Source organism: Canis lupus, chromosome 11, assembly GCF_003254725.2.
Source record: "Canis lupus dingo isolate Sandy chromosome 11, ASM325472v2, whole genome shotgun sequence".
NCBI classification, from domain to species: domain Eukaryota; kingdom Metazoa; phylum Chordata; class Mammalia; order Carnivora; family Canidae; genus Canis; species Canis lupus.
The window spans coordinates 27,295,454-27,321,287 of NC_064253.1; the positions used below are offsets into that span (position 1 = coordinate 27,295,454).

The 25,834-nt window shown below is 39.0% G+C and overlaps 1 protein-coding gene across 10 annotated transcripts in view; it reads left to right on the plus strand.

Moving 5' to 3' along the window:
- KDM4C (lysine demethylase 4C) overlaps nucleotides 1-25,834 on the plus strand; it is a 408,440-nt gene that overhangs the window by 202,569 nt on the left and 180,037 nt on the right. For 9 of the 10 annotated variants that reach the window (XR_003129808.3, XM_025432518.3, XM_025432524.3 and 6 more), the window contains 3 exons: nucleotides 15,381-15,574; nucleotides 18,873-19,111; nucleotides 21,295-21,608. Coding sequence is in view for 8 of the 10 variants with exons in the window: in XM_025432518.3 (XP_025288303.1) it covers nucleotides 15,381-15,574; nucleotides 18,873-19,111; nucleotides 21,295-21,608 (747 nt within the window). In the remaining 2 variants the exon portion in view is untranslated. Of the gene's footprint in view, nucleotides 1-15,380; nucleotides 15,575-18,872; nucleotides 19,112-21,294; nucleotides 21,609-25,834 lie in introns of those variants that run through there. The other variant, XR_007413967.1, reaches the window with a different exon arrangement.

Consider the following 25,834-nt stretch of genomic DNA (forward strand, 5'->3'; position numbering starts at 1 on the left):
AGACTAACCATAAGAGACTCTTAATTATAGGAAAGAAACCAAGGCTTATGGAGGGGATGGGCATGTGGAGATGAGGTAAGTAGGTGATGGACATTAAGGAGGGCATGTGATGTAGTACCCAGGGCACTGGGTATTATAGAAGACTGATGAATCACTGAACTCTACCTCTGGAACTAATAATACACTATATTTTAATACATTGAATTTAAATTTAAAAAATTATAATGAGATACCACCTCATACTTGTACAAATGTCTGAAACAAGTAACATAAGTACAATAGGTGTTGGTGAGGATCTGGGGAAAGGAGAAGAATCCTCTTGCTCTGTTGGTGGGAAAGCAAACTAGTGTAGCCACCGTGGAAAATGGTACAGAGGTTCCTCAAAAAGTTAAAAACAGAATTACCCTATAACCTAGCAATTGCCCTACTTGGTATTTACTGAAAGAATATAAAAATACTAATTCAAAGGGATGTATGCACCTGATACTTATAGCACGTTAAACGCTTTTATGCATTATTTGTGTCTAGTGAACAGGTAAAGAACAAAAGCTCCTTAGGCAGTTTTTGTAGTATCTTTTTGGTCTCAATACTTCTACAAATAGTAGAACAATACCTTGTCGGTACATACTGGCTTCACTAACTGCATATTGGATCTGTTTTCTAAAATTGTCTTTGTTTAATGTTTCTTAATAACTCTTTAGTTGAAGCCACATTTCTATTAAAATGGAAATTTGATTAAACTTCATTAAAAAATGTGTGGTTTCTCTGTTGGAACATAATGCCAGAAAATACTCATCAGAAATTTTAACCTATAAATCTGAGTGCATTTTGCAAAATATTGTTCCTCATTCATAGAATGAGAAATAACTAGGTGTAAATGTAGCAGAAAACATCCTGGGAAATTTGGAATTCTACAGATTTAATGAATGAACTGTGGACCTTTTTCTTCTGTAAGTTTGATATGATACAGTGGAAACTTTCCATTTATATTGAGTGGGTAGATGATTATGTAGATGTAAGTTGAAGATGGAAATTTGAGGGTACTTACGGTTCACTAGTAACATAATTTGTTTTCATGCTAATAAGTTTTCCAACAGGTTTTTATTCACATGTATAAAGAGAAGAGTGTTTAGGGTCTGGTCATCCACGTTGAAAATGGATAAAATACTCTTAGAATAGGAAGAAACGAAAGAGAAGCAACCTTGGTAGATTGTAGATCAGCTGGTCAAAAACCATGGTTAAGAAGGACACATTACAGCCTTGCCAATTTAATATCTGCTCTCTGTAGTCTTTCTCTTCTTTCTGTACTCCTAGAATTGCCTAGCCCCCCACCCCCTTTTTAAATGAAGTATCTGAACTTACTGAGCACTAAATTATCTGTTACTATAAAAGGTAGTTTGATAATTTAGAATAAAATTACATGTTAGGTCTAGTTACTGATTTGGGCCTTAATTAGTTATCACCATAAGTTACATTTTTGGCTAAATAAGGGATTGTTGTGCCTCATACTTAGCAATGTCTTTGCTACTTAATGTAGAAATAATGAATAATTTTTGTCTAATTTTGTTAATAACACATTCTTCTTAATTCTTACTGTCATAGCTAAAAAAAGTAGGTTGTTAGAAAACAAATGGAAAAGATCTCTCTTCCTTGTTCTTTATTTATGAAATATTCTTTCAAAGGACAGCTTGTAATGTATAAACTTTTGGGTTTCTCTAAGCCAGTGACAGTGATTCCATTGAACATTTGTCAATTTTACATTTTATGTATATTCCCATATTTTTATAGATGATATAATATAGATATATTTGGAAAAATAGACATTTTTGCTATCTGTTGGATAGGAAATGGGGGTACTAGATTTCTGACCTTATAGCAATTTGGTTGTGCCTTAGAGATAATTAACTGATAACTTTTAATAATAATATTTGGGGGGCCTAGATTTTGATATAAAAACAGGATGTTTAAAACTAGCTTTTCCAATTATTGATTTGAATTTCTGAAGGAAATGGGAAATGGGCCTGTGTTTTTAAAATGAGTCATTTTATTTGCCTTTTAATTTTTTTATCACTCAAAAAAAGCTTTATTTAAAAAATTTTGCTTTCTAATTCTGCTTGTGTCTTCTATACTTCACAGTGATTTTCTGCTCTTAAGGAAACTACACTTGATATTTTCACTGACACACTTAGCACTCATGGAACCACCACAGGCCCTGCTGACATGTTTTTTCATTTTAGACAACTTCGTAAAAACTTTAGATCTCACAGCACTAACTCCTCAAAGCTGGCCTGGGCACATGCCACATGCCACATGCCACATGCCACATTCCACATTCCACATGCAGATTTTGGCACTTTCCCAACTTTCTTGGTAAAAAGGTAAATAATTCTATTACCAGGGGTTTGGGACAGACTAGTTATATTAGAGGCCGTATTGTAGGACAGCCTATGACAGTATGTCAAACACTGGGCCATTCTGAATGCCTACAAATGAGATCCCTGGAAGATGAAAAAGGAGTGAGTCATTTTTATTGTTAAATACAATTTATAATGATTATGACAAAGGATAATATTTTACATCTTAGTGTTATTTTACAAAGGACATTGTTCTTAGATTTAAAGATATACTATGAAGTCCTGTGTTAGCAGAAAATGACAATATGTACTTCATTTGGACACTAATAAATCTTCAAAACAAGATTTGCCATCATTGGCTTCTTCCCACTTTTTTGATTGTCCTAATTTAGTAAATCTGATTCATCCTATGTATTGGGCCCTTTTCATAATTGTTGGGAAATTAATAATTTCTAGGAAAGAGAGTAATTCTCTTTAAATTTTAAACATTATTTATTCTCACTGTTCTATGATATTTTATAGTTGACATTCAATGGAATATTGTATGTGAGAAAGAAGAGAACATATTTTTTTTTATTTTACAGAAGTTACCCTTTAATGCTGAGATTCGATGGATATTATCTCATGTCTCTTAAAACTACATACATGGAGCCACCTAATACCAAGCTCTTAAAATGAAAAGAAGTTCTCTCCTTTGTTGTAGTTACAGTGGAGAAGTCACATGAATTCCACCTCCACCTCCATCTTACTCTACTACAGTACCCTACCTTTGGCACCTGGCAGGTTTTTTTTCCTCTCATAAATGCTTGACTTCAACTGTGCCTTCAGTTCCGTGATTTTTTTTTAAAGATTTTATTTATTTATTCATGAGAGAGAGAGAGAGAGAGAGAGAGAGAGAGAGAGAGAGGCAGAGACACAGGCAGAGGGAGAAGCAGGCTCCATGTAGGGAGCCTGACGTGGAACCTGATCCCAGGTCTCCAGGATCACACCCTGGGTTGAAGGCAGCGGTAAACCGCTGAGCCACCAGGGCTGCCCAGTTTCTTAAAGATGGAAAGCCAAGAAGTTCAATGTGACTGCAGAAATGACCCAGCCAGGAGCTGAATGGGCACTGCACTGGTTCCACCTATGATGAAGACCCAGTCTTATTACATTATCTCTCAGTTAACTAGAAGTCCATGATTGCTCTTGATTCTTCAAAACCACTGTGCTCTTCTCCTTGACACTTATGACCATTTGTTAGACTTGGTAGCTTGATTCTTATGTCCTCAGTTGATTCAACTTTCTCAGTAAGGCAAAATTTAATAATACTAGGAATCCCTATTTTCTTGTGGTCAGACCAGTATAAGGCTATTTGTGTAAGATTTATCCTATTTTTTTTTTTGTACGTAGGCACTGATAATCACACTTAGAAGAGTCTAAGTAAATGTTTTTCAAGTATGAAAAGTTTAATCTTTTTATCATCCTCCTGGGGTAGTTAACATTATTCTCAGTTTTTCAGATGAGGAAACTGAGGCACAGAGAGGTTCAATAACTTGAATAAGGTTACACAGCTAGTGTTGTGGGGTTGAATTCAGATTTTTAAGTACCATACTATGCTGGATCATAGTATTCTTCTAGTTCCTCAACAAATGATAGCATTTTTTTTTCTTTACCTAATTTTCTTTTTTTAAATTTTTATTTATTTATTTATTATTTATTTATTTTTTTACATAGGGAAATTATATTCTTTTTTTTAAAATTTTTTATTGGTGTTCAATTTACTAACATACAGAATAACCCCCAGTGCCCGTCACCCATTCACTCCCACCCCCCGCCCTCCTCCCCTTCTACCACCCCTAGTTCGTTTCCCAGAGTTAGCAGTCTTTACGTTCTGTCTCCCTTTCTGATATTTCCCACACATTTCTTTTCCCTTCCCTTATATTCCCTTTCACTATTATTTATATTCCCCAAATGAATGAGAACATATAATGTTTGTCCTTCTCCGACTGACTTACTTCACTCAGCATAATACCCTCCAGTTCCATCCACGTTGAAGCAAATGGTGGGTATTTGTCATTTCTAATAGCTGAGTAATATTCCATTGTATACATAAACCACATCTTCTTTATCCATTCATCTTTCGTTGGACACCGAGGCTCCTTTCACAGTTTGGCTATCGTGGCCATTGCTGCTATAAACATCGGGGTGCAGGTGTCCCGGCGTTTCACTGCATCTGTATCTTTGGGGTAAATCCCCAGCAGTGCAATTGCTGGGTCGTAGGGCAGGTCTATTTTTAACTCTTTGAGGAACCTCCACACAGTTTTCCAGAGTGGCTGCACCAGTTCACATTCCCACCAACAGTGTAAGAGGGTTCCCTTTTCTCCGCATACCCTCCAACATTTGTTGTTTCCTGCCTTGTTAATTTGCCCCATTCTCACCGGTGTGAGGTGGTATCTCATTGTGGTTTTGATTTGTATTTCCCTGATGGCAAGTGATGCAGAGCATTTTCTCATATGCATGTTGGCCATGTCTATGTCTTCCTCTGTGAGATTTCTCTTCATGTCTTTTGCCCATTTCATGATTGGGTTGTTTGTTTCTTTGGTGTTGAGTTTAAGAAGTTCTTTATAGATCTTGGAAACTAGCCCTTTATCTGACATGTCATTTGCAGATATCTTCTCCCATTCTGTAGGTTGTCTTTGAGTTTTGTTGACTGTGTCCTTTGCTGTGCAAAAGCTTCTTATTTTGATGAAGTCCCAATAGTTCATTTTTGCTTTTGTTTCTTTTGCCTTCGTGGATGTATCTTGCAAGAAGTTACTGTGGCTGAGTTCAAAAAGGGTGTAGCCTGTGTTCTCCTCTAGGATTTTGATGGAATCTTGTCTCACATTTAGATCTTTCATCCATTTTGAGTTTATCTTTGTGTATGGTGCAAGAGAGTGGTCTAGTTTCATTCTTCTGCAGGTGGATGTCCAATTTTCCCAGCACCATTTATTGAAGAGACTGTCTTTCTTCCAATGGATAGTCTTTCCTCCTTTATCGAATATTAGTTGACCATAAAGTTCAGGGTCCACTTCTGGGTTCTCTATTCTGTTCCACTGATCTATGTGTCTGTTTTTGTGCCAGTACCACACTGTCTTGATGACCACAGCTTTGTAGTACAACCTGAAATCTGGCATTGTGATGCCCCCAGCTATGGTTTTCTTTTTTAAAATTCCCCTGGCTATTCGGGGTCTTTTCTGATTCCACACAAATCTTAAAATAATTTGTTCTAACTCTCTGAAGAAAGTCCATGGTATTTTGATAGGGATTGCATTAAACGTGTATATTGCCCTGGGTAACATTGACATTTTCACAATATTAATTCTGCCAATCCATGAGCATGGAATATTTTTCCATCTCTTTGTGTCTTCCTCAATTTCTTTCAGAAGTGTTCTATAGTTTTGAGGGTATAGATCCTTTACATCTTTGGTTAGGTTTATTCCTAGGTATCTTATGCTTTTGGGTGCAATTGTAAGTGGGATTGACTCCTTAATTTCTCTTTCTTCAGTCTCATTGTTAGTGTATAGAAAGGCCACTGATTTCTGGGCATTGATTTTGTATCCTGCCACGCTACTGAATTGCTGTATGAGTTCTAGCAATCTTGGGGTGGAGACTTTTGGGTTTTCTATGTAGAGTATCATGTCATCGGCGAAGAGGGAGAGTTTGACTTCTTCTTTGCCAATTTGAATGCCTTTAATGTCTTTTTGTTGTCTGATTGCTGAGGCTAGGACTTCCAGTACTATGTTGAATAGCAGTGGTGAGAGTGGACATCCCTGTCTTGTTCCTGATTTTAGGGGAAAGGCTCCCAGTGCTTCCCCATTGAGAATGATATTTGCTGTGGGCTTTTCATAGATGGCTTTTAAGATGTCGAGGAATGTTCCCTCTATCCCTACACTCTGAAATTTTTGATCAGGAATGGATGCTGTATTTTGTCAAATGCTTTCTCTGCATCTAATGAGAGGATCATATGGTTCTTGGTTTTTCTCTTGCTGATATGATGAATCACATTGATTGTTTTACGGGTGTTGAACCAGCCTTGTGTCCCAGGGATAAATCCTACTTGGTCATGGTGAATAATTTTTTTTTTAATTTTTATTTATTTATGATAGTCACAGAGAGAGAGAGAGAGGCAGAGACACAGGCAGAGGGAGAAGCAGGCTCCATGCACCTGGGAACCCGACGTGGGATTCGATCCCGGGTCTCCAGGATCGCGCCCCGGGCCAAAGGCAGGCGCCAAACCGCTGCGCCACCCAGGGATCCCGGTGAATAATTTTCTTAATGTACTGTTGGATCCTATTGGCTAGTATCTTGTTGAGAATTTTTGCATCCATGTTCATCAGGGATATTGGTCTGTATTCTCCTTTTTGGTGGGGTCTTTGTCTGGTTTTGGAATTAAGGTGATGCTGGCCTCATAGAACCAATTTGGAAGTACTCCATCTCTTTCTATCTTTCCAAACAGCTTTAGGAGAATAGGTATGGTTTCTTCTTTAAACGTTTGATAGAATTCCCCTGGGAAGCCATCTGGCCCTGGACTCTTGTGTCTTGGGAGGTTTTTGATGACTGCTTCAATTTCCTCCCTGGTTATTGGCCTGTTCAGGTTTTCTATTTCTTCCTGTTCCAGTTTTGGTAGTTTGTGGCTTTCCAGGAATGCGTCCATTTCTTCTAGATGGCCTAATTTATTGGCGTATAGCTGTTCATAATATGTTTTTAAAATTGTTTGTATTTCCTTGGTGTTGGTAGTGATCTCTTCTTTCTCATTCATGATTTTATTAATTTGAGTCTAATCTCTCTTTTTTTTAATAAGGCTGGCTAAAGGTTTATCTATCTTATTAATTCTTTCAAAGAACCAACTCCTGGTTCTGTTGATCTGTTCCACAGTTCTTCCGGTCTCGATTTTGTTGAGTTCTGCTCGAATCTTTATTAACTCCCTTCTTCTCTTGGGTGTAGGATCTATTTGCTGTTTTTTCTCTAGCTCCTTTATGTGTAAGGTTAGCTTTTGTATTTGAGTTCTTTCCAGTTTTTGAATGGATGCTTGTATTGCGATGTATTTCCCCCTTAGGACTGCTTTTGCTGCATCCCAAAGATTTTGAACGGTTGTATCTTCATTCTCATTAGTTTCCATGAATCTTTTTAATTCTTCCTTAATTTCCTGGTTGACCCTTTCATCTTTTAGCAGGATGGTCCTTAACCTCCACGTGTTTGAGGTCCTTCCAAACTTCTTGTTGTGATTTAGTTCTAATTTCAAGGCATTATGGTCTGAGAATATGCAGGGGACGATCCCAATCTTTTGGTATCGGTTCAGACCTGATTTGTGACCCAATATGTGGTCTATTCTGGAGAAAGTTCCATGTGCACTTGAGAAGAATGTGTATTCAGTTGAGTTTGGATGTAAAGTTCTGTAGATATCTGTGAAATCCATCTGGTCCAGTGTAGCATTTAAAGCTCTCGTTTCTTTGGAGATGTTGTGCTTAGAAGACCTATCGAGTATAGAAAGAGCTAGATTGAAGTCACCAAGTATAAGTGTATTATTATCTAAGTATTTCTTCACTTTGGTTAATAATTGATTTATATATTTGGCAGCTCCCACACTCGGGGCATATATATTGAGGATTGTTAAGTCCTCTTGTTGAATAGATCCTTTAGGTATGATATAGTGTCCCTCTTCATCTCTCACTACAGTCTTTGGGGTAAATTTTAGTTTATCTGATCTAAGGATGGCTACCCCTGCTTTCTTTTGAGGACCATTTGAATGGTAAATGGTTCTCCAACCTTTTATTTTCAGGCTGTAGGTGTCCTTCTGTCTAAAATGAGTCTCTTGTAGACAGCAAATAGATGGGTCCTGCTTTTTTATCCAGTCTGAAACCCTGCGCCTTTTGATGGGGTCATTAAGCCCGTTCACATTCAGAGTTACTATTGAGAGATATGAGTTTAGTGTCATCATGATATCTATTCAGTCCTTGTTTTTGTGGATTGTTGCACTGAACTTCTTCTTAAAGGGGAATTTTAAGAGTCCCCCTTAAAATTTCTTGCAGAGCTGGTTTGGAGGTCACATATTCTTTCAGTTCCTGCCTGTCTTGGAAGCTCTTTATCTCTCCTTCCATTTTGAATGAGAGCCTTGCTGGATAAAGTATTCTTGGTTGCATGTTCTTCTCATTAAGGACCCTGAATATATTCTGCCAGCCCTTTCTGGCCTGCCAGGTCTCTGTGGAGAGGTCTGCTGTTACCCGTAATACTCCTCCCCATAATAAGTCAGGGATTTCTTGTCTCTTGCTGCTTTAAGGATCTTCTCTTTATCTTTGGAATTTGGAAGCTTCACTATTAGATGTCGAGGTGTTGAACGGTTTTTATTGATTTTAGGGGGGGATCTCTCTATTTCCTGGATCTGAATGCCTGTTTCCCTTGCCAGATTAGGAAAGTTTTCAGCTAGAATTTGTTCAAATACATATTCTGGCCCTCTGTCACTTTCGGCACCCTCGGGAACACCAATTAAACGTAGGTTTTTCTTCCTCAGGCTGTCGTTTATTTCCCTTAATCTATCTTCATGGTCTTTTAATTGTCTGTCTCTTTTTTCCTCAGTTTCCGTCTTTGCTATCAACTTGTCTTCTATGTCACTCACTCGTTCTTCCACCTCGTTAACCCTCGTCGTTAGGACTTCTAGTTTGGATTGCATCTCATTCAAGTGATTTTTAATTTCTGCCTGATTAGCTCTAAATTCTGCAGTCATGAAGTCTCTTGAGTCCTTTATGCTTTTTTCTAGAGCCACCAGTAGCTGTATAATAGTGCTTCTGAATTGGCTTTCTGACATTGAATTGTAATCCAGATTTTGTAACTCTGTGGGAGAGAGGACTGTTTCTGATTCTTTCTTTTGAGGTGAGGTTTTCCTTCTAGTCATTTTGCTCAGTGCAGAGTGGCCAAAAGCAAGTTGTATTGGGAAAAGGAGAAAAAGAGAGGAGAGAAAGAAGGAAAGACAAGAGAAAGAGAAAAAAAAGGAAGAAAAAAAACGAAAAAGAAAAAGGGAAGAAGAAGAGAAAGAAAAAGAAAGGAGAAAAAAAAGGGGGTGGGGGAAGGAAACAAATTAAAAAGCAAAACAAAACAAAACAGAACAAAAAAAAAGAAAAAAAAAAAAAAAAAAAAAAAGAACCACGGGGGAGTATCTTCTGATTCTGTGTACTTTAAGTCCCTTGGCTTCCTCTGGAAGTTGTCAGTCAGTCTAGCTGGTCTTCTGGGGGAGGGGCCTGCTGTGCTGATTTTCAGGTGTTAGCACTTGGGGGAGCTTCTCTGCCCCCTGCCTGGTGCAGGGCTCAGTGGGGGTTGTTTACCCCGTGAGGCCCCAGGAGCAACAGCCCTAGTGGCGGGGCCAGCTCTGGAAACCTGGATTCAGCCCCCGCAGGAACTCCGGAGCTCTCGGTCTGCAGGGCCTGGAGGCTCCAGGGCTGGGGCCCCTGATCTGCTCAGCTGGGGCAGGAGCTTCCTTGCTGTCCTGGGCCCTCCCGGCCTCTGCCTGTCCCGGGGGGGAGGCCGGATCCTGGGCTGTGTCCCGGCGCCCTGTGCTCCGGGGCCTGCGCTGGTGGATTCGCGCTCCCGGGCCGCGCAGCCCCCTCCGCGGAGCCGCCGCCCGAGCCCCTCCGAGCTGCTCCTGGAACCGCACAGCCCCCTCCGCACGGAGCCTCTTCCTCTGCCCGAGCCCCTCCGGGCTGCTCCCGGGGCCGCGCAGCCCCCTCCGCGGAGCCGCCGCCCGAGCCCCTCCGAGCTGCTCCGGGTCCCGCGGTGCGCGCTGCAGCCCTTAGGGAGCTCGGCGCACTCTCCTGGGCGCGCAGTTGCTGTTAGTGTCCCGGGGAGCCCGAGGGCATCCTCGCCCTCCTGGGTCCTGCTCCAACTCCCTGCGAGCCCCTTTACCCCGGGAAGGTCGGTGCTAGCTCCTGCTCCTCCGGGACGGGGCTCTCCTGTCCTGGGGACACTCGCCCCGGCCTCAGCCCGGCCCTCGTGGGGCCCCTCCCCCTTGGAGGCCTTTTGTTCCTTTATTTCTTTTTTCTCCCCGTCTTCCTACCTTGATAGAAGCGCGAACTCTTCTCACTGTTGCATTCCAGGTGTTCTCTCTTTAATTCTCAGGCCGAATTCATAGATTTTCAGGATAATTTGCAGGTTTTCTAGGTAATTTGGTGGAGACAGGTGATTTGGAGACCCTACTCTTCCGCCATCTTGCCCCTCCCTCTTTACCTAATTTTCTAAGATACAATCCCAGATAGAATTTTAAAGGAATACTTTAATATATTTAAAGGAATGATTTGCATAGTATCTTTTATACCTTAGAATAGATAGCAATTTTTGTGGGGTTTTTATTCTTTAGAAGAACTTAACATGAATGTGTTTTCTGATTGATTTAATCCCTCAATTATGTATCTTATAAAAAATGTGTGATAGCATCTTTCTGTACTCCCAGTATATTAATTTGTTAAGGCTGCTCTGACAGCCTGAGAAAATCCTATTAGTTCAGTCCTTAGTTTGGTGACTTTGCCCTTAGAGTCATTCTTCATTTTATTCTGTCTCTATTAGCCCTTTCAGTCCAAGCTAGCAGAATTTTTGCTGGTATAAAAATCTTGAAAACTGTGTTGGCTTTCTGCACAATCATGGCTCTCCAAGCCATCAGACCGGGAAGCCCTCCATATTTCTCTCCAGGATAACCACATCTCTAGTCCTGGCTTCCACTGAGATGATTGAGGTGATCTATAATTCACATGCTGAATCTCCATAGCAGGTATTTGTCCCACAAACCATTGGCCCGGTCTCCAGACCATGCTTATGTGGATAGGCTGAGGTTTTCCTTTTTGCTTAGCAGTTCCTTTATCAGTTTATTACTTCCCTCTCCTATTTTATGATAAACAGCAAAGAAAACAAGGCTGCACTTTCCATACTTCCCTTGGAAGTATCCTCAACTACATATTTAAGCTCATCATTTACAAGTTTTACCTGCCACCCAACAGAAGAACATAATTCTGCCACTTTGTAAGAGGGATCACCTTTCCACCAGTGTCCAATACCATTGTCCTCATTTCCATCCAAGACCTTCCCAAAAGCACCTATAACAAAGTTCGCATGTCTAGCAACCATTCTATTCATGACAGTGTATGTATTGCTTATGATGATGGAAAGTTTCTTTACTCTTTTCTTCTCCAAAGCTACTTCCACATTTTTTAGGCATTTGTTACAGCAGTAATGCACTTGCCAGTATCAACAATTTGTTATTAGTCTTCTAAGGCTGTATTCATTTCTGAGAACTGCTGAAACAAAGCACCACAAACTGGATGGCTTAAAACAACAGAAATGTATTGTCTCACAGTTATGGATGCTAGAAATCTAAAATCAAGGTGCCAGCAGGTCTGTCCTCCCTCTAAGATCCTACCAGCCTCTTCCTGGTGGTGGAAGTTAACCCTCCGTAGTCTTTGTTCTGTAGACATATTACTCCAACCTGTGCCTTCATCTTCAGATGGCCTTCTCCCTTGTGTGTTTATGTTTCTTCTTTTCTGATAAGGATACCAGTGCTATTGGTTAATCCAGTAGGCCCACCCTATTCCAGTATGACCTTAAGTCATTACTTTTGCATTAACTCTGTTTCCAAATAGGATCACATTCTGATATACTTGGGGTAAGTACTTCACCATACCTTTTGAAGGGGTCACAATTCAACCTGTAACACCCTCATAATAACCACAACAGCCATATCAAGTTGCTACTAAGGTATCCTTTTCTTAGTTCCTTCCTAATTATTTAATTCATATAAATAGACTGAAAAGCAGAATTGTTTCACACATTTTTTCACACCTTCGAAGCCTTCCTTATCAGACATTTGCACATGAAAGTAGTTTTTTCATAACTAATTAACCATCCTGTGTGTCACAAAGGAAATATGTTAAGTAACACCTCAGTTTGGGTATTTTAAGTATTAACTTATTTTATCATTTATTTATTGTGGTTATGTGACAATTCCAATTCTACAATTGAGACAACTAACTTAGTATTTTCTGTCTTAGAAAGTTGCATTTTTAAAGCATTGTCATCTTTAAATTAGACTGATGGTTTTCAGTATAAATAATAGTGTGAATTTGACTTCTTGCGAGACAAGAGCAGTAGTCATGATTCTTAAGTCTTCGGGTGGTGAAAGAAGGAAGAATTCAATGCATACAGACTCCTGACAATTCTCTTTAAATTTGGACTTAGCATTTTTTAACCAATATGTGTAGCAAAAATAGCCATTCTTATTAGTATTTTGACTTGATATCACAAATAGTTTGCTTGGAAAGTATTATCTGTTACTTATTATTGTTCTTTGTATTAATATGTAGCTTGCAAGTTTCTTTATTTCTAAATGGGACTGTTAAGGTCATATTTTCCTACTAATAAATTTATGTAGTGCATTCTCTCCTGAGGATTTAGATGATTGTTACTATTTGTCAGTACTAACAAGAATAGATTTCTCTGTGCTGCTGAATTTTACTATTTTCAACTCTGATATTGTTCCTTGCATTATTTTGGGTATTTTTTACTATTTCTGAATACTTTATTTTGGAGATAACACTTAATCCTTTTTTAGTGAGTCAAGCAATCAGCTGAGTGGTAGGTCTTGTTGCATGTTTACAAAATCTAGGACTTCTGGGAGAGGGGAAGGGGAAGTAAGATGTGTAAGACAAAATTCTCCCTTGCTGGGACGCCTGAGTGGCTCAGGAATTGAGCCTCTGCCTTCAGTTTAGGGTGTGATCCCGGGGTTTGGGATTGAGTCCTGCATCAGGCTCCTTGTGGGGAGCCTGCTTCTCCCTCTGCCTATGTCTTTGCCTCTCTTTCTCTCTCATGAATAAATAAATAAAATCTTTAAAAAAAAAATTCTACCTCGCCAGAGAAACTTAATTGTGTCTATGTTCACTCCCTTACTTTTCTTCATAAATGCAAATATTGGTAACACTTAAAGAAAATGAGAAAGTTTCTGCTGATGAATCTGAACTTCTGTTTATTCCTTCAGTGGAAAGATTGCATCTTAACCCAAAATATCCTAAAATTTCTCACATTCCATTCCAGGCCAAGATAATTATAGCAAAACGTTACAGAACTCTCTCTATACTTAACTAATGATAGAAAGCAGAGTTGTAGGTAAACAGTACTGCATTCAGAGGAATAGTTGGTACAATTTATAGTGGTTAGGATGAATTTTTTTTTTTTTTTTGTTTCTTTGTAATAGCAGAAGAATGAGCAGGAAGGCATTGTGGTAGGAGCAGAAGTACTGAGTTAAGGAAGCATCTAGTGCATTTGGGCTCTAATGAATATGGTCCTTGGGTTGAAGAGGAGTATTCATGTTGACTTGTAAGGGAGAGAACCTTGGAAATCTCACTGACAGAGTCAATCTCGGATTCCTTGAATGCTGTACTCAGGAGTCTAGATTGTCCTCTAAAAGCAGAGCAACATAGATTACAGCTTATTGAACTCAGAAATGATATGTTATATTTGAGGGGGATTAAAGTGACAGCTATAAAGATGAATTGGTGCTAGGAGTGACTATAAGCAGAGAAATGAGTTTGCTTTGTAATGCTAGGGTTTAGTGTGTGAAAGTGAAGATGGAAGGACACAGCTCTAAGGACCTAACGTAGGAGACATTTTAAAGGAAGAACTAATTGTAGATAATGACAGAATTTCTAGGAGTGGAGGAGAAGGGAAGGACTGGGAAATGTTGACTATGAATGTAGGAGAATGGAAGAATCATGGATCATCGATAACAGAATGTTTGTTTGCAGTTAAAGAAGTTATTTTAGTCAGGTTGGGTGTAAGGTGTTTCCTGAAATTTTAAAGCATTTATACCTGTCAAGATTTGAACTCTACAGATAGTATAGTCTGGAGATTATTAAAGGCTTTGAAATCAATTTGGATGGAGATGATGATTTTATCACCAGTGTATTTGAGAGACTTACTGTTTCAAAGCTGTTGTTGAGTCAACCAGTCTGTCACCAGGTGTGTTAGGGATTGTCTTAAATGATATCTGCCTTGTTACATGGAATGTCAACCTAAACATTAATTTAAGCTGTTGAAGTCTTTAAAGGAAACTTGTTTTATGAGATGGAACTGCTGAGTATATATTCATGATAATCAAAGTTGGAGTAGATTTAAAATAATCTTTTCTTTGAATTTCTCCCCTTAACACTATTCCTTCTTCTTAGTTATGTATTTAAAATGATGATGGTGGGTGTCTTATGGATAGGACATAGAAGAGAAGTCAGTCATTTGTTCTAATTATTGGTTAATTTGTGAGAATATATTTTGGTTGAATTTTTCTAAACAAATATACATTGGCTACTTTTATTCATTGCAACTTAGGTTTTCAGCTTTATAGGCCTTCCAGCATTCAGTGCATTGATACGCATACGATGAGAGGGCAATCCTTTTGTTGCAGGCAGCTTTCAAAAATGTGCTCTTTCCTTTTAGTTGTTTTTGATACAAGTTCTTGATGAACTGTACAATGCATTATGTCATCTTATTTTTTTTTAAATAAATTAATTTTTTATTGGTGTTCAATTTACCAACATACAGAATAACACCCAGTGCTCATCCCGTCAAGTGTCCCCCTCAGTGCCCGTCACCCAGTCACCCCCACCCCCCGCCCTCCTCCCCTTCCACCACCCCTAGTTCATTTCCCCGAGTTAGGAGTCTTTTTCTTCTCCCTTCCCTTATATTCCCTTTCACTGTTATTTATATTCCCCAAATGAATGAGAAATACACTGTTTGTCCTTCTCCGATTGACTTACTTCACTCAGCATGTGTCATCTTATTTTATCATTTGTAAACATGAATGTATAGATTGTCACCTCCATTCAGAAAAAATTGAATTTATCACTCACTGCATATTTGAAAGTATAAAACATTATCCTCAGGTATGTAGTGAGTATTCATGTATGGTACATACAAACATGACTCAGTCTGACTTATGTAGTTGGTACAATGTTTAAAGCACTCCAACCCTGTTTTGCTTTTCAGTGCACCTGCAGGAAAGACATGGTGAAAATCTCAATGGATATCTTTGTGAGGAAATTTCAGCCAGACAGATATCAGCTTTGGAAGCAAGGAAAGGATATATATACCATTGATCATACAAAGCCTACTCCAGAATCCACACCTGAAGTGAAAGCATGGCTACAGAGGAGGAGGAAAGTAAGAAAAGCATCCAGGAGGTAATGATTTCTTTCCCACCCCATTGCACTTGTTGTACTTACTCAATGAAAATGGGTCATTGAATGTGATGGTCTCAAAAACTATTTATTTGCTTTTTCCTGTTTTTTTTCATCATAAATTTACTTAATATCTTATTGAAAATTTTAGGCAAAGTATTTATAATTCTTAAGAAGTATAATAAATAAAATATAGGAAGGGGTGTATAATGTGCTTGAGAATATTCCTGACATGCTGTACGTGGCAAATAGAAGAGTCCTGGAGCCTCCTACACCCCTTACACTAATGTACAGTAAGGTCGTATTATTGTGTTCTATTCATCTCCATATTTTTATAAACTTCAGTAACTTGATGTCAAACTTTCTCATTTTGCTACTGATTTTCTGACTTTAGTTGTTTTCTTCCTCATTTGTCAAACATTTGAGATACTTTACTCATTGGGATGCCTATATTTTGCTACATTTTATACATATGGTTTTATTCTTTAATGAGATGTGAAGCAGAGCACGTGATATTTGACATGGTTGTCCGTGTGAACTTTTTTTTTTAAGATTTTATTTATTTATTCATGAGAGACAGAGAGAGAGAAAGAGAGAGAGAGAGAGAGAGCAAGGCAGAGACATAGGCAGAGAGAGAAGCAGGCTCCATGCAGGGAGCCCGATGTAGGACTTGATCCTGGGACTCCAGGATCACGCCCTGGGCTGAAGGCAGGTGCTAAACTGCTGAGCCACCCAGGGATCCCCTGTCCATGTGAACTTTATTCTGTATTCCATTTTTGTGTCCAGGGCCATTTCAAAAGCTTTTAGGTCATCTTTGGGCATCTTGCTATTTTAAAACCCATTGAATGGAGTGTGTGTTCTGTTGCTCAGGTCCTTAGGCAACCTTTTTAGGCTCTTATATTTTCTAGGTTTATAATATACTTTTATTTGCCAATATTACTCATTGTTTTTCTTTCAGATTGTAAAAGTAATATTTGGCATTGGAGAATATTTGTAAAGTAAGGAAAAGAATAGTGAAGGAATCCCAAATCACGCATAACGTCACAATCCAGAGATAACCAGTGTTAACATTTGGTAGATATCATTTACATATGTATTTACTATATTGTAGAATATATGTTTCCAAAATTGGGGCCATGCTCTGTTAACCCTTTGATGACCAGTTTTATGAGTGTTTTTCATGTAATTAAATGATTTGTTACAGCATGACACCTAATGACTGCATGTATTTAATCCCCCATATATAGGTCTATAGCTCCTTTCTAGTTTTTTTTTTTTTTTTTGCCATTAAATAAATAACTGTAATTTTAAATCAGAAGTGCCCACACTTCTGATGCTTATTTTCTTATTTAGTGTTTATTTTCTGCTATTTAAGAATGGTAGTGAGTGGAGGAAACTTAAGAACATGGAGTCAGATTTCTGCATTTTCTAAGAGATATACCTGAGGCACAGGATTAGTAGCAGAACTAAAACTCAAGTGTTCTTATTTTACCTTACAGTTTACAGCTGTGATTTTAAAACTGTTAGTTTTCAAGTCAATTTAGTAGGTTAGAAACAGCATTTTTAATTTAGGAAGCAAAATGGAATAAAAAGTATTTTAGTCCTCTGTGGTAAGGGTATTAATTCCTGACATGTGAGCATGTATGTATGAGTGTGTCATGTCACTCTCTAAAATGTATAACATATAATGGGTTGGTTGTATTAAAAAAAAGTTTGGGAAATACTGATTTAGAGAATCAATGCCAGAAAGGCTACCCAGTGGGAGAAGGCAGTAGTCAATCTGAGTTCAGAAGAAAGCCCAGTAGAACATCTTGAGACTTGTTCTTTAGTGGACAGAAAACACAACACTTTAATTAGGTGAATGAACTGGTCTCCTAGTTACTAACTACCGTGGTCCTTTTAGGTTGATAAAGAACAGATCTATGACATTGAGCAGATTTGAAATGCCTTTTAGTAGGTTAAAATAATTGATGGACTTTGCTCATCCAGTTAGAAAGCAATCATCATGGTAAGGGGCACTCATTGATTATGCTCAGCCTTGTGGCTTGGCATTGCTGCTCTCCCTTAAATAATACTCTATCCAGGAAATCCAATGAAGTGAGTGATTCACTGAAATGTCAAAGAGATATCAGCCATCGTATTTTATTTTATTTTTTAAAAGATTTTATTTATTTATTCATGAGAGAGAGAGAGAGAGAGAGAGAGAGAGAGAGAGAGAGGCAGAAACATAGGCAGAGGGAGAAGCAGGCTCCCTGTGGGGAACCTAATATGGGACTCCATCCTGGGATCATGACCTGAGCCAAAGGCAGATGCTCAACCACTGAGCCATCCAGGTGTCCCAGGCATCTTATTTGACATGTACTGTGCTATTTATAATATGAAGATTTCCAGCATGGCCAATGCATGGGTTTTCAGTAAAAGTGATAATGGTGATGATGGTATCAGTACTGCCAGTAGCAGGGAAAGCTAATTTACATAGGTTATCCTTGGCTACCCCTTCATTTCAAAACCCTGCCCTCCCTGACTTCCTGTAGTGCCTAGTGAGGCGTGTGTGGACATGGAAATACATGTTGCTTAGATTTGAGTTGTAATTCTTTTTAAATGATAGTGTTTGAAATGTGTCTTATGCAAAAGGCATCGACAACAAAGCCATCAAGTGACTTTCTGGAAAATACTGAGAAGAAAAAAATTAAAATGGTGTCCACTCTGAAAATAAGAAGTAGATATAAGATGCTAAATACATATAGTTAACCTGCTTTCTCTCTTAATTTCTTTGGCTAATGATGATTTGGCATTTAATTTTAATGATTTTCATGTGTACTTCAGAATTATATGAAACTCAGGAAAGTGTATGGCCACTAGTTCACCTTAGGATGTAAATAATCTACTGAGATTTTAATAACAGCTTATAGAGATCTCCTCTTTTCCTTTTCCTTTCTTTATTACCTAAAACTATTTAATGACTTTATTATCCCCCATGTCATTATTTTCCCTTTATTTTCAAACTGATTTTAATATTGTTATTACAATTTTAGCAACGATATTTCCCCAATAATGTTTAATAATCAATTATTTACAGTTGTTTTAATTTTCATTTTTAGTGAATTGTTATTAAAACCACTAAGATTTCAATTCTAAAATTATTATTTATGAAGATTATTTTTGCATAATGCTTAAAAAGCTATCAGTTTTTTCCCTTCTTTTAGTAAATGAAAATAGCATTTGTATTGGTATATGTTTTATCTTGTCCACTGCAAGCATTCTGCTCTCACCACAGTTTCTCTTAAATCTGTGTTAATAGTTTCCAGTGCACTGGTTCTCATTCTAAGAGACTTAAGAATGAGGAGGATGAAGAGGTGTCACCTGCAGTCGAGGGGGCACAGAGCCTCTCCCCTGACACAGACCCAGATGATCTCAAGGTCAGTGAAAAACCAGAAAAAGCAGTGAGGATGGGGAACACAGAAGCACCTTCAGAAGAAGCAGCTTCTCCTAGCAGGAAGCAGCCAGATCAGAATTCATCAGATAATATCAAACTCCCAGGTGAGAAACTGAATGTTAGGTTTCACATTTAAGTATTGAGATGGTTGATGATCTGATGCCTTAAATCTGTGTTCTAGGATAGGTATCTTACCTTTCTACATAGCTTAATCAGTAAAGCATCTAATGCTATGAGGAAATAGAAGGCCAAGTGAATATTGGATCACTGCTATGTGTGATGGAATGATGAGACAGCCAGCAGTACCTATTTGATTTAATTAAAAAAATGCTGAAATGAAAAAAATTTTTGAGGGGGGTGCAACTGAATTTATAATGCACAATACATTCTTGGAAAGTTTCTCTTAAATTCACATGGAATAGTAAAAACCAATTATAGATAATTCTTTGCAGGTTTTTAGCTTTCAACTTAATTTTAAGAAGAAAATAAATATTAAGATTTTAAAAAAGAATAACAAGAATCATTCAGTTTTTGAAATGGTGTGTATGGTCCCCTGGCCATTTCTCTGAAGTCATCACTTTCAGTCTCAACTACTTTGCTTTCTTCCCTTTTATAGTAGATTTTTCTGAAACTACTGTAATGCTTTACCTCTTTAATATTTGTTGGAATTTTTGTTCTTTTACTAATTGAGCTAATTGATAATTTCTCATCCTGCTCATCTGTCTATCTTTCAACTGTGGGACTCCCCCAAATCTGACCATCCATCCCTTATTCCTTCCTTGTTCAAAGTTCCATTATCTCTTGACTGGACTGTTGCAGAAACTGCTTCTTTTCTGTTCTTCCGGTGTCTACCTTCTATTCATGCTTGTCACTTCTCCATAGGGCAGTAGGAGTGATCCTTTTAAAAGATGTAGGGTAGGTCTTGTCCCTACTTTCTTTTTACTCTTATTCTTAGAGTAAAAGAAAAAGTCCTTATCATAGTCCTGTTTTGATTCTCTCTTGTGTCTCCGTTTTCACTGCTTTTTGCCCTTCAACCATCTGTGTTTAAATAGTTTAAATAATAGACTTTCTTTTTAGTCAGTTCATACTGTATTGGAGAGCTAGACAAACATGCAATTACAATCCAGTGTGATAAGTACCATAATAGAGATGTATGTCCTAGGGTATTGCTGTTATACCAAGGAAAGACTACAGGAAGACCAGAGGCTGGCCTGGCAAGGTTTGCTGGACTAGGTGACACCTGAATTAATTTGTGATGAATTAATAGAAAATTGCAAGGTGGAGAAGGTAGAGAAAGAAGTAGCAAGCAGTGCAGAGAACACAGTTGTGCTATATATATGGATTTTTTAAAAAAGATTTTATTTACTTGAGATACATAGAGTGAAAGAAAGAGCATGAGAGGGGGCAGAGAGAGAGGGAGAAGCTCAGGGAGCCTGCAAGCAGGGAGCCTGATGTGGGGCTGGATCCCAGGACTCCAGGATCATGACCTAAGCAGAAGGCAGATGCTCAACTGACTGAGCCTCCCAGGCCCTTCTAGATTTTTTTCAAATAGACCCTTACTGTAGTCTTTAATCACACTGGATTTAATTAGATACTTGATGGATTACTGGGTAATTTGGGCCAGGGGAACCCAGTTTTATTAGTTCCTTTGCCACATGGTTCCTTATATTTTGACCTCCAGGGTTTGAGACCTGGCAGGAGACTTAGGTACAGAACTGGGCTGTGTTCAGCACCAGAGCTAGTGTACGGTAGGTGAGATGATGCCCACAACTGTTTGTAAGGGAGGGGAAGGGTGCCCAGAGATGGCAGTGAGGGTACGTGCTCGCTGTGTCATTTCCTTTTATATTCCATCAGCCTATGGTGCAGGCTTAGTGTGGGACATACTTCTTACTGGGATCTGCACACCCTTGTATATGTTCTTTCCATATGTTCTCTGAGCCAAATGTTTCATTAGTAGAAGCTCTTAGCATCATGTATTGGAATATAATGCCTATTTTTAGATTTCAAATTGCTGTTGCTTTGGGTAATTATTACTATAGCATTGGCTTTTGACATTGGTCAAAGCATAATCCCTTTTTAAACTCATTTTGTCGGTAAGTATATTCTTTACCAAACTCTGAGATCTCACGGTAATAACTATGAAGGCTCTGTGGTGCCATGGTGACTTTCCCACTCATGTCTGTGGGAGTTTAGAGAATAAGTTGAAAGATAGAAATTTAATTGAGAATTCTAATTGAGTAATCATGCAATGTAAGATTTGTTAACAGCCTTTTGTTTCACTCCTCAGGAAACAGTTGCTTAAGCACATCTATAACAGAAGAAATAGAAACTAAGGATAACCAAGCCTGTGGTATAATCCTACCTTCACATCCCAGTGAAGCTGGTGATTCCCTATCTAGTGGCCATGTGACATCTAAGGAACCAGACCCACCCAAGCTTCCATGGCCAAAGTCACCTGAGTCGTGCTCCTCAGTGGCAGAAACTAACAGTGTGTTGACAGAGGGAGAAGAGAGTGATGTGGAGAGCCGCAGGAGTGGCCTTGAACTTGGGGAAATCCCAGCGATCTCCAGTGGGGAGAGAAATGGCCTCGAACTCCCTGGAGTATGTGGCAATGTCTGTTTTTACTATATTTATTGTGTGGTGAGAGTACTTTCTGGAAGACCATGCTGTGCATCTAAATCTTGCTATAGGGTAGAAATAACCTTTCACATTAACAGGTCTGAGTCATACTTCTTTTGATGACTGGGAGGTAAGCCTTTTGTGACTTTGGGCTCACATGGTGATAATTCAGGTAGTATGGAATTTTTGGCTACGTGCTGTAGTTTAATTTTTGTTCTCTTTACCTTTTCCTAAAACTGAACTTTGGTTTTATTTTTTTTGTTTCTTAATTTTAATTGTCATGTACATACTTACATATTTCTTATTTTTGATGACTTTCTTTTTTAAAATTTTTTTTATAGATTTATTTTTTATTGGTATTCAGTTTGCCAACATACAGAATAACACCCAGTGCTCATCCTGTCAAGTGCCCCCCTCAGTGCCTGTCACCCATTCTCCCCCATCCCCCGCCCTCCTCCCCTTCCACCACCCCTAGTTTGTTTCCCAGAATTAGGAGTCTTCATGTTCTATCTCCCTTTCTGATATTTCCTACCCATTTCTTCTCCCTTCCCTTCTATTCCCTTTCACTATTATTTATATTCCCCAAATGAATGAGACCATATAATGTTTGTCCTTCTCCGATTGACTTATTTCACTCAGCATAATACCCTCCAGTTCCATCCACGTTGAAGCAAATGGTGGGTATTTGTCATTTCTAATAGCTGAGTAATATTCCATTGTATACATAAACCACATCTTCTTTATCCATTCATCTTTCGATGGACACCGAGGCTCCTTCCACAGTTTGGCTATTGTGGCCATTGCTGCTAGAAACATTGGGGTGCAGGTGTCGGCGTTTCATTGCATCTGCATCTTTGGGGTAAATCCCCAGCAGTGCAATTGCTGGGTCGTAGGGCAGGTCTATTTTTAACTCTTTGAGGAACCTCCACACAGTTTTCCAGAGTGGCTGCACCAGTTCACATTCCCACCAACAGTGTAAGAGGGTTCCCTTTTCTCCGCATCCTCTCCAACATTTGTTGTTTCCTGCCTTGTTAATTTTCCCCATTCTCACTGGTGTGAGGTAGTATCTCATTGTGGTTTTGATTTGTATTTCCCTGATGGCAAGTGATGCAGAGCATTTTCTCATGTGCGTGTTGGCCATGTCTATGTCTTCCTCTGTGAGATTTCTCTTCATGTCTTTTGCCCATTTCATGATTGGGTTGTTTGTTTCTTTGGTGTTGAGTTTAATAAGTTCTTTATAGATCTTGGAAACTAGCCCTTTATCTGACACATCATTTGCAAATATCTTCTCCCATTCTGTAGGTTGTCTTTTAGTTTTGTTATAATTATAGATTCATATGCAGTTGTAAGAGATAATACAGAAAGATCTGGTGTCCCCATTTCCCCCCAGTGGTACCTTTTGGAAAACTGTAGTAGGATATCACAGGGATACTGACATTGATTATAGAATGATTCTCTTACCTGTAATATTAACCATACTGGAAATGATTCACATGCAGCTCTGACTGCCTCCTGCCATCACTTAGACCTCTGGGTTGCAGGCTTCCCACAGGCTCTAGTTTTACTCACCTGGTCTTTTTTTCCCTTGTCTCCTCTTGGGCTCTGATTCTAGGACCAGGTTGACCTTTCTGGTCCCACCTGCTGCCAGAAACAAGCGTTTTGCCTCTCAGAAAACTCAAGACCCCTCTTGATTGCCAGGCACTCCATTCCAACTCTTTACAGAGGGCCTCCCTGTTCTCATATGTTCTTGTTCATTTATATGCTTTCATTTATATATATATTTAAGATTTTATTTATTTATTCATGAGAGACAGAGAGAGAGAGGCAGAAACATAGGCAGAGAGAGAAGCAGGCTCCTCATAGGGGTCCCGATACAGGGTCTCAGGATCTGGGATCATGACCTGAGCTGAAGGCAGACGCTCAACCATTGAGCCACCCAGGCGTCCCTATATTATATGCTTTCAGTATAAACTGTTGCTTTAATCATAAGATTGTGAATGGACCAGGCAAGCTCCGATTGTGTGTAGTAGTGTCAGAATTCATGGCCCTTTGTTGACCTATACAACTGGATGAGAGAATTTGAGGACACAAGAAGAGTATCAGTTGTTGGAGCTGACAAATTGAGCTGGTCACTGGACAGACCCATTTCTTGCATATTTCATCTCACCACAGGCATTGTCACATGTTTGAGTTACAAGGGATATTAGATGAAGAAATCTGGGGATAGTCATACTAGTTTTAAAATATCAAATAAAATATAGATAATTTGCTAATTTGACCCAATAACTTTTACCATTTTATGCATCATTGTGTATCCTACTGAACTATTAAATATTTATCAAAAACATAAGAGAAATAGAAAAATAAAATATGATCTAATTTATTTGAAATGGTTGCTAAGGGAAATTTGAAAATAGTTTTCACATAATAATAAGCAAAATTTACAACTTAATTTCACATGGGGATTAAGCGCAGCTAAGCAGATACTGGGTTTCTTTGTGGAATGGTGAATGAGTCAAATGCCTGTTTAAATTACATTTACTCACATTCTTTAAATTAGAATGGAACCCAAAGTAACTTTTCTCTTTCCTTGTTTTCAGTGTTGGCGTGTTGGTGATTCTACCTTCGGTGCCTTTAACTTTCATCCTAACCTTTTTTTTTTTTTTTTAAGATTTTTAGTCATTTATTCATGAGAGACACAGAGAGAGAGGCAGAGACATGGGCAGAGGGAGAAGCAGGCTCCATGCAGGAAGCCTGATGAGATACTCAATCCTGGGACTCCAGGATCATGCCCTAAGCCGAAGGCAGATGGGTTTAACCGCTGAGCTACCAGGTTATTCCAACCTTATCATTTCACTGAGCAAATGCTCCCAGCTACTATGGAGGCCCAAGTGACTTGGTTTGCTCCTTCACAGAATCAGCTGTGTGATACTCTCTTCTCACACTGTGCTGTCAGGCAGCCCTTCAGAGCAGTACAGACCCACTTTGTTCTCATGTGGTTTTGACCAGTGTTTCTTAGTATGAAATGTAATGCTGTGTCTATGCGTATAACACTTCAGTCAGACTTCCCAAGAAATACTATTTTTTGAACAGTGTCTGTCTATAACTGGGCTCCATGTTCTTCCTGCAATACACTGATTATGTTCACACCTTACATGCTGTTCTTGTTGCCCTAAATCCTTCTCTGAGCCCAGACAGCTCCCTCAGTGCACTCAAGATTCAAATGTCTCCTTGTCAGAAAGGCCTTCTCTGATGACCCCGTGTAAAATAGCTCCCTCCCATCTCTTTCCATTCTTTTGTTCAACCCTTTTTTCTTTATTGCATCTTTCTTTCTTTTCCTTTCTCTCTCTCTTTTTTTCTTTTCTTTTTTTTCTTTTCTTCTTCTAAGATTGATTTATTTGAGAGAGAGAGAGAGAGAACTTGTGTTTGCACACATGAGTGGGAGGGGCAGAAGGAGAGGAAGAGGGGATCTAGCAGATTTCACACTGAGTGCAGAGCCCGAAGCAGGGCTCCATTTCACCACCCTGAGATCAGACCTGAGCTGAAACCAAGAGTCAGAGGTTCAATGGATAGCGCTCCCAGGCACCCCTACTGCATATTTCTTAATAATACCTAGTAAACATACTTCTTATTGTTTATTGTCTATGCCTTCCTCTTTTGTAATGCACATTTCTTGAAAGCTGAGACCTGGGGTAGTTTTTCCTGCTGTAGCTCAGTTCTAAGGAACAATGTGGCATATAGTGAGGACTTGATAAATATTTCATATTAATTTTTAGGTAGAGGGTGTTGGTGGCTCAGTGGTTGAGCGTCTGCCTTTGGCTCAGGTCTGATCCTGGGGTCCTGGGGTTGAGCCCCACAGGGACTCCCTGCTCAGCAGGGAGTGTGCTTCTCCCTCTGTTCTCTGCTTGTGCTTTCTCTCACTATCTCTGTTGCTATCTCTGTCTCTCTCCCTCAAATAAATAAATAAAATCTTAAAAAAATTATTTTAGCTAGTATGAACCACAGATAAATCTCATCCGGTATTACTTTTTTCTTTTTTAAGAGCAGGGGGCCTGGGAAGAGCTGGTGTGGGGAGAGAGAGAGAAAGAGAATGAGAGAGAGAAAGAATCTCCATGCCCAGTACAGAGCCTAATACGGGGCTTGATCTCATGACTCTGAGGTCATGAGCAGAAATCAAGAGTCAGACATTGAACTGACTGAGCCACCCA